Genomic DNA, 7,202 nt, shown 5'->3' on the forward strand with positions numbered 1-7,202 from the left:
CGAGGGAGGGTGAGGGGGGCGGTAGCGGTAGGGGGCGGGAAGAGATTCGCGCTGCTACACAAATTTCTCATACTCGTGTTTGGGGAGCGATTTGACAGGTCGTCTTGTCTGTGCCACTGCTGTCACGACTTTCACGGTGTGCTCCGTTCATTTCGAACGATTTTTTGTGAGACAATGGCAAGGAAATCGTGCGCTGTCGCGCTCAGCAACCCGTCAACTCCTGCCAGTGATATCGTCAAATGTGAGTGACATTATCTGCTTTCGTGGTCCTAACCCTTTCAATGTTCTGGTTAGCTAACAAATAAATACATTTTTTATTGAACTTTGTTGCGTTTGGCGAGTGAAATAAAATTTGACTTAACATGACGTTATTCACTGACTTGGCTTAAGTTGGTTGGGATACTGTGTATCATCAAATCACTTGTCGTGATATCCAAGCACTTCCATTGATACTAGCTTTAATTTTTGTTGCAGTGATTGTGAATGAAGACGAGTTTCAGCAATCAGTAATCCTTGAAGAAGGAATCATTGCTTACCCATGGCATATAGATACCAAGTATTACACAGCTGACATACACGTCTGTGCTCTGCAAGAAAAAACACTTGGTTCTCCAGACTTTGCTAACTCAGTCCAGGCAGTTATTGTTTATTTTGACAGTTCAAAGGTACAAAAACACCTCTTTTTTTGAGTCTGGATGTTACTTGAAACCGTCTCAACATTTTGGCTCATGTTGCAGAATGGGGGACTCTCGGATGCAGACCAGTGGGAGCCTTTCGTTAAAGAGTATGACCCTGACATTCGCATTTTGCTATGTGACAACTGTGAAGAAAATCCGTCAAAAGGAGTCAGCAAACTAGCCGGTAATGTTCTCTAACTTGCTCATGATGGACACACAATTGTTTTGTCCAGAATTAGACATCTTTTATTCACCTTCATCTGCTTTTATCTTTTTGTTTCTCTTTTCAGCTCAAGAGTGGTGCATTGCACGAGGCTATGAATTAGTCGAGATCAACCCAGAAAAGGATGAGGAGTGGGAAGAAGAACAAGATTTTCTTGAAACTACAGGAATTCCTAGAATTGTACAAGCTCTGCATGCTCATGTGTGGCCTGATTTATGCATGAAAGGTATTATAATTTCCTAATGAAAATTTCAATCACCACTTTCTTGTTGCTCATTTATCCTTTTAACTTCATTTAATTTTTGTCTTGTGAATTTAGGAGAAACGAGTGACTGCTCCCGTGCTGTTCAGTCAATGCTCCTTAATTCTAGTGTTGCTGCTAATCTTATGGAATCTAGTGGTGTTGATATGGACGAGTTGCTTTCAAGTAACAGAGATGGGGATGAGGGTCTCGGTGAAGAGTTACGAAACCTGCGTCTGCATGAAGAAGCCCTTAAAAATGACAATTCATTTGATCCGCATATTTTGGATGACCCACCAGGTTAGAGGCTAACACTTAACAAATTTCTTTCCTGTCTGTCTTCATTCAAAAAATGAATTATTCAGTTACCTGAAATAACTGTTTGTTTTGTTCCATTTCAGATGCTCTTGGGTCAGGGGGTAGCACTGATGACTTCTTTAAATTGTTTCAAAATTTAGCAGAAATGAAGGAAAGAGTATCCGGAATGACTACAGATGATCGAAAAGCTTGTGCTGAGCAAGTAGTGAAAGCTTTTTGGCAAGTTATGGGTGGTGATAGTGACGAATTAAGTGATGAAAGTGGTGAAGAAAATTAAACTAATTTTAGGTGAAAAGTGGACGACAACCTTATTATGTTTGTTTGAACTGTTAGCTTATAAATTTATTACAAATAAAAGACTAATTGCAGAAATTTCTTTTTTGTTGTCACAATTCTATTTCTTTTCCTAGGCACTCCTAGCCATTCCAGACTCCCCTGCAATCTTGGTATTGACTTCTACCCATAAGAACACATGGAAAAGAACTGAGCTCTTCTGCCAGAGTAAATGTTGGATTCAAAATCCAGAAAGAAAACAGGATCTTTTGGAAGTCATTTGGTTGTTGGATGCTGGTCATTAAATTCTCAAATTCTCAACTCTATTGAACGAGTTTATTTTTCAAAACAAACATAATTTACATGCCTAGTCTAGTTACACAATCAACACACTCAATATTTATGTACAAATGACGTAGCGATGCCAAAGAGCAAAATCTTCGGCATGGGGTTAATAATCAACAAAAGTAACGTTACTTTCATAAATTATCATTAATCACAAAATGGGGGCAGTGGGGACTCGCCGGAGGGTCGTTCAGTAGGGACCGCCTTGTTTCTGCCCATGGTGGCCACCGTTGCCGCCCTGGTAGCCGCCGGAGCCGCCCTGGTAGCCGCCGTTGCCGCCCTGGTAGCCGCCGTTGCCGCCCTGGTAGCCGCCGGAGCCGCCCTGGTAGCCGCCACTGCCGCCAGAACCCCCGTTGCCCCCGTTGGCGTCGCCGCCCTGGTAGGACACGGTGGGCCGGTAGCCGCCGGCGTCCGCCACGTACTCGACGGTCTGCAGGCGGCCGTCGGGCAGCACCACGTGGTAGGAGCCCTGCGTGAGGTCGCCGTCGCGGCTCTCGCGGTGTCCGAACTGGGTGCCGTAGTCGGGGGCGTCCACCTCGTAGGAGAACTCGTACCGCGCGGGCTCGTTCTGATTCAAAAAGAGGGTTCAGCGGGAGTCGAACCCCGCCTCGCAAAGCGCCAGTAGACGGACGCACAGTGGGCCAGAAGACCGGTGGAGGCGGTCAAAATCCCGGACGCGTTTTGGGCTTCAGAGTCTCTAAATGGGACTCGAATCGACCCCACCAATGGATTGCTCTCCGAACGAGGAATCCATTGGTGGGGTCACACGCTCGGTTCGTGTCCAGTTTAGCGACTCGGGAGCTCAGAACGCGTCTAGAGTTTTGGCCGCCTCCACCGGTCTTCTGGCCCACTGTGGGACGCCGCCCTTACAGACTCGTCGTCGTCGCCGTTGTGACCGCCGCCGTATCCGCCGGCGCCGCCCGAGTGTCCTCCGTTTCCGGAGTACCCGCCGCTGCCGGAGTACCCGCCTGCTCCGCCTGGTGCACCGTAAGACGTGGACAGCGACCTGGGCAGGGAAGACGCGGGAAGTGATGCCAGTGTTGCCACATAACAAGGCCAAAATCCTCACGATGCGGTGATGCACCAGTGTGGAAAGGGTTGCCAACCTCAGCCTGCCTGCAAGACAACTTCTCGACAGCAAAGCTCCGGTTTTGCCTGGTGGTCAGGCTGAAGTTGGCGACGCAGTTAACTCTGGAATTTTCTCATTCTTGTGTGGCGACACTGGGCCATGCCGCCCGAACGCGTTGCTCTTGGATGCTCACCTTCTCGGGGCTCCGTAGCTCGACGAGGGCTTCGTCTTGCGGGCCGACGGCGCTCCGTACGAGGACGAGGGGCGTCCGCCGTTGGGGGCGCCGTAGCTGGACGACGGGGCACCGTAGCTGGAGGACGGGGCTCCTCCGTGACCTCCCGACGACGGGGCGCCGTAGCTCGACGATGGGGCGCCATAGCTTGATGACGGGGCACCGTAGCTAGATGAGGGCGCACCGTAGCTAGATGACGGGGATCCTTGGCCGCCGGACGACGGGGCACCGTAGCTAGACGACGGGGCGCCATAGCTGGACGACGGGGCACCGTAGCTGGACGAAGGTGCGCTGCCGCCGAACCCGCCAAAGCCTCCGCCTCCCTGGCCGCCGCCGAACCCGCCGAAACTACCACCCTGGCCGCCGCCGAAACCTGCGGCGATGAAAAAGAGCATCTCAAAGCTGCCGAACAACCAGTCCTCTGATTCCAAAAAGGGCTTTCGTCGCTCCGTCTCTCTCGCACTCATGGGGCGTGCCGTGGGGGTGCGAGAGAGACAGCAAGGCCCTCGCTTACCGCCGGACGGGGCGCCGTAGGAGGAGGACGGTTGCCGGGGCGCGCCGTAGCTGGAGCTGGGCCTGGAGCCCCTGGAGGGCGCCCCGTACGACGAGCTGGGAGGCTCGGCCACGCTCACGGCCAGCACCGCCACCAGCAGCGCGATCTCCTGCGAGGACAGACGACTTCCAGTGAAGTGCGAAACGCAACGCCTCCAAGGTCCAAGGCTGCGGTGCGTAGATCCGTATCGCAGTGTGGGTGACGTCGGCGACGTCCCCTCAGACGGCCGGGCTCCCAGGTGTGCTTTGTGGCCGCCAGCACCGCCGGCACACTGATTCCGAGAGTCGTTTTCTTCGCTGCTGTCTCTCTCGCGCCAATACGGGACGGCCCATGAGTGCGAGAGAGACAGAGCGACGGGAACGACTCTCGGAATCAGTCTGCAGGACGCGAATGCGCGCCTCCGGCAGTTCCAGTGGGCAGTTCTCTTCGGTCCTTCGGTCAAAAGGACAGCCCCGGAGAATCAGAAAATGGGCAATGGGCACTGAAAGGACGCCCTGCCTCGCCCTCATGCCTCGCCCGCGCCGCCGCAGAGTCCAGCAGACCCCCCCAGAGCACAGCAGACTTCAGCAGAGTACAGCAGACTCCAGCAGAATACAGGAAACTCCAGTAGACTCCACCAGACTCCAGCAGAATACAGTACGACTGCCTCAGGCTTGCTCCAGTCAGTTGGCTGACACCCGCAACAGGCTCCAAGAAGCCAAGGCAAGCCAAAGCAAGCCAAAGCCACCCGGCAGACTCCTTTCTCGCATGTCCCAGGACTTGTCCCAGGATGCCTCCCCCGGTTTGCATCGCAGTCGCGCAGTTCCGCTCCACCAGATCCGGAAACTGAAATCCGAACCGTCTCCTTGTTTCCTCGACCCCAAACTCGCTCACCGGAGCGGGCGGCCCGGGACCGAAGGGTATACCCTTTTCCAAGCGACGAGAGGCACAATATTCCCTAAAAGACTTTTGGCGATGTAGTAGCTGGACCTGGACGCGTGGCGTTGCGGTAACACTGCACAACGGCGTTGTCCGCGTTTTCGTTTTCGTCGCGTCATGTTGGCGAGGGCCGAGGGGGTTACGGGATGCATGGGCCGCGGACAAAATGCCTTTCTTTACCAAGGCGAAGCCGCCAAGCCGCGAAGCGCGTTTTTAAGCGATGCACACTGACCCGTTGTTGGCTGGCAAGCCCGGGCAAGCCCTGCCGTGACTCTTTGGTCCGAAACTCGGACGTGTTGAAAGCCTCATTCAATTCACCACTTGAGGTAAACACACTACATTGGACACCCGATGTTTTAAGCGACTTGTTTGGTGTTGTTGTTCAATATGGTGATGTTGGTCAATGTTGGTGTTGATCAATGTTGATGTTGATCAATGTTGATGTTGATCAGGCTGGGACTGGCCGCCAAAAGGCCCCGGCGGATAAGACCGCAAAAGCCCCCGATCATCATTGTTTTTACCCTTCATGACCAACTTTTTGAGGCTACCGCTCCCAAACTAGTTGCGGTCAATAACCTTCCCGTACAGGACATGAAAGAGTAGGGTCTTAAGAATACTAGGGCGTCGAGGAAGGCCTTTTAATGCAACTAGATTGGACGCAGTGGCCGCCCAAAGTCAGCAAAATCAGCAAATTTCCAAAATTCGACCACGTTTTGACCAACTGGGTCGGAAAATCGTTGCGGTCAAAGGCAAAATCGTTGTGGTCAACGTCTTCCCGATGCACGGCATGAAAGAGTAGGGTCTTGAGAATACTAGGGCGTCGAGGGAGGCCGTTGGCCGCACTAGATCGCACGCAGTGGCCGCTCAAATTCAGCGAAAACGGCTACTTTTGGAGACTCAATCACTTTTTGACCAACTTTGTGACGTTACTGCACTGAGAAAACAAACGCGGCCAATTCCGCACGTGTGGTGCGGACTGGGACTTTGACCACGTTTGGTGACGCGGCCGAGGTCAGTCTCGTCGCCGCATCACCAAACGCGGAATCCGCCACGTTTGCGCCATGTTAAAGGATAGGGCCTCGATAAGCTTGACCACGTTTGCGCTCCGAATTGCGATGACCGCATCACGAAACGTGGTCAAATCTTAACAAAATTTGACCACACCACCTCGTGCGGAATTGGCCACGTTTGTTTTCTCAGTGTGGTCCCAAACCCGAAGGCCCCGGCAGATTTTTCTGCCTGTCTGTCCTGGCCAGTCCGAGCCTGATGTTGATCAATGTTGGTGTTGATCAATGTTGATCAATGTTGATGTTGATCAGTGTTGATGTTGTTTTTGTTAAGTTGTACTGTACCTTGAGCGTCATGGCGTGCTGGAGCTGGCGACGTTCGATGGCGTTGGAAGCTGCGTGGTGAGACTAGAGAGACCCGTAATGCTGCTGCTGCAGCGACTGATGTCCAGCCGACATTCGGGGGAGCATTTATACTGCAGGCCGCTGGGTTCGGCGGGGCCTTCCCTCGACGCACTCCCACGCACTCGCTCCGTACCTGGACCTCTCCCTCCCTCCCTATCTCTGCCTCTCTCACCCTCTCCCCCGTTCTGGCGTTCCTGGGTCCCTCACATCGCCTCCAGAAGACAACTCTAACACACTGCAGACCTGTCTTCTTGGTACACACTTACAAATGCATACGTTGGCAGGTACACACTTACAAATTCCTATGCTTAGCGTGGAGTTTTACGGAGCCAAGCATGCGTTTGTAAATGTGTACTTGCCAAGCAAGCATTTGTAAGCGTGTAGGTACTACGTAGACAGTTAGGCTTGTAGTGCACATGACGTAAAATCTGCAGGGATATTCATCGAGACAAAATAATCGTCTGTTTTGAAGATTCACAAGTACATCTCACTTTTAGTTATTTAATGAATGACGACAAGGGGTGACAGACGTAGTCTCTTTCCACCACCACCCCATCCTCGTGCTTGTGTCCGGCGAGTGTGTCAGCAGACTGATTCCGAGAGTCATTTTGGTCGCTCTGTCTGTCTCGCGCTCATGGGGCGTCCCCTATAGGTGCGGGAGAGACAGAGCGACCGCAGCGAGTCTTCTTTTTAGGCATGTTTTTAGGAGTGGTTGGGCCGTGCTCGCTCGCGGTGCATGCTGGATGGCGGGAGTGCTGTTGGGAAAAGATGCCAATGAAAGACCATTAGGGAACATGCGATACCATTTCCGCAGTTTCCCCATATCTATATTTTTTTTTTCGAGGGTTGTCTCTGCTAACAAACCGTTCGGGTCGGATTCCGCGAGAGAGACAGAGCGACGGAGAGCAGTGCCGGGCATCGGCCTGCCGAGAGCCACCATG

General features: G+C 52.6%; 2 protein-coding genes across 2 annotated transcripts; one reads left to right on the forward strand and one right to left on the reverse strand.

Annotated features, from left to right (window-relative positions):
• The first annotated feature begins 63 nt into the window (after positions 1-63).
• Positions 64-1,838, forward strand: LOC117644508 (alpha- and gamma-adaptin-binding protein p34-like). Its single transcript, XM_034384035.1, has 6 exons — positions 64-241; positions 475-665; positions 738-861; positions 968-1,126; positions 1,220-1,441; positions 1,543-1,838. Exons 1-6 carry the CDS (start codon positions 175-177, stop codon positions 1,734-1,736), a joined length of 957 nt encoding a protein of 318 aa, XP_034239926.1. The 5' UTR covers positions 64-174; the 3' UTR covers positions 1,737-1,838.
• A 265-nt stretch (positions 1,839-2,103) lies between these two features.
• On the reverse strand, positions 2,104-6,285 carry LOC117644879 (pro-resilin-like). The gene is made up of 5 exons (XM_034384549.1): positions 6,202-6,285; positions 3,893-4,040; positions 3,340-3,751; positions 2,948-3,083; positions 2,104-2,645 (listed from the first exon to the last, which is right to left on the reverse strand). Exons 1-5 carry the CDS (start codon positions 6,211-6,213, stop codon positions 2,268-2,270), a joined length of 1,086 nt encoding a protein of 361 aa, XP_034240440.1. The 5' UTR covers positions 6,214-6,285; the 3' UTR covers positions 2,104-2,267.
• Positions 6,286-7,202: the final 917 nt, after the last annotated feature.

This window comes from Thrips palmi, unplaced genomic scaffold (assembly GCF_012932325.1).
Source record: "Thrips palmi isolate BJ-2018 unplaced genomic scaffold, TpBJ-2018v1 HiC_scaffold_18, whole genome shotgun sequence".
Lineage (NCBI taxonomy): Eukaryota > Metazoa > Arthropoda > Insecta > Thysanoptera > Thripidae > Thrips > Thrips palmi.

Coding starts and splice junctions, on each gene's coding strand:
- LOC117644879 (XM_034384549.1), bottom strand. Junction 3,752..3,892: donor CTACGGCGCCCCGTCCGGCG/GTAAGCGAGGGC, acceptor TCATCGCCGCAG/GTTTCGGCGGCGGCCAGGGT. Junction 3,084..3,339: donor AGCTACGGAGCCCCGAGAAG/GTGAGCATCCAA, acceptor TTCCCTGCCCAG/GTCGCTGTCCACGTCTTACG.
- LOC117644508 (XM_034384035.1), top strand. CDS start 175: ATGGCAAGGAAATCGTGCGCTGTCGCGCTCAGCAACCCGTCAACTCCT. Junction 242..474: donor TGCCAGTGATATCGTCAAAT/GTGAGTGACATT, acceptor TTTTTGTTGCAG/TGATTGTGAATGAAGACGAG. Junction 666..737: donor TTTATTTTGACAGTTCAAAG/GTACAAAAACAC, acceptor CTCATGTTGCAG/AATGGGGGACTCTCGGATGC.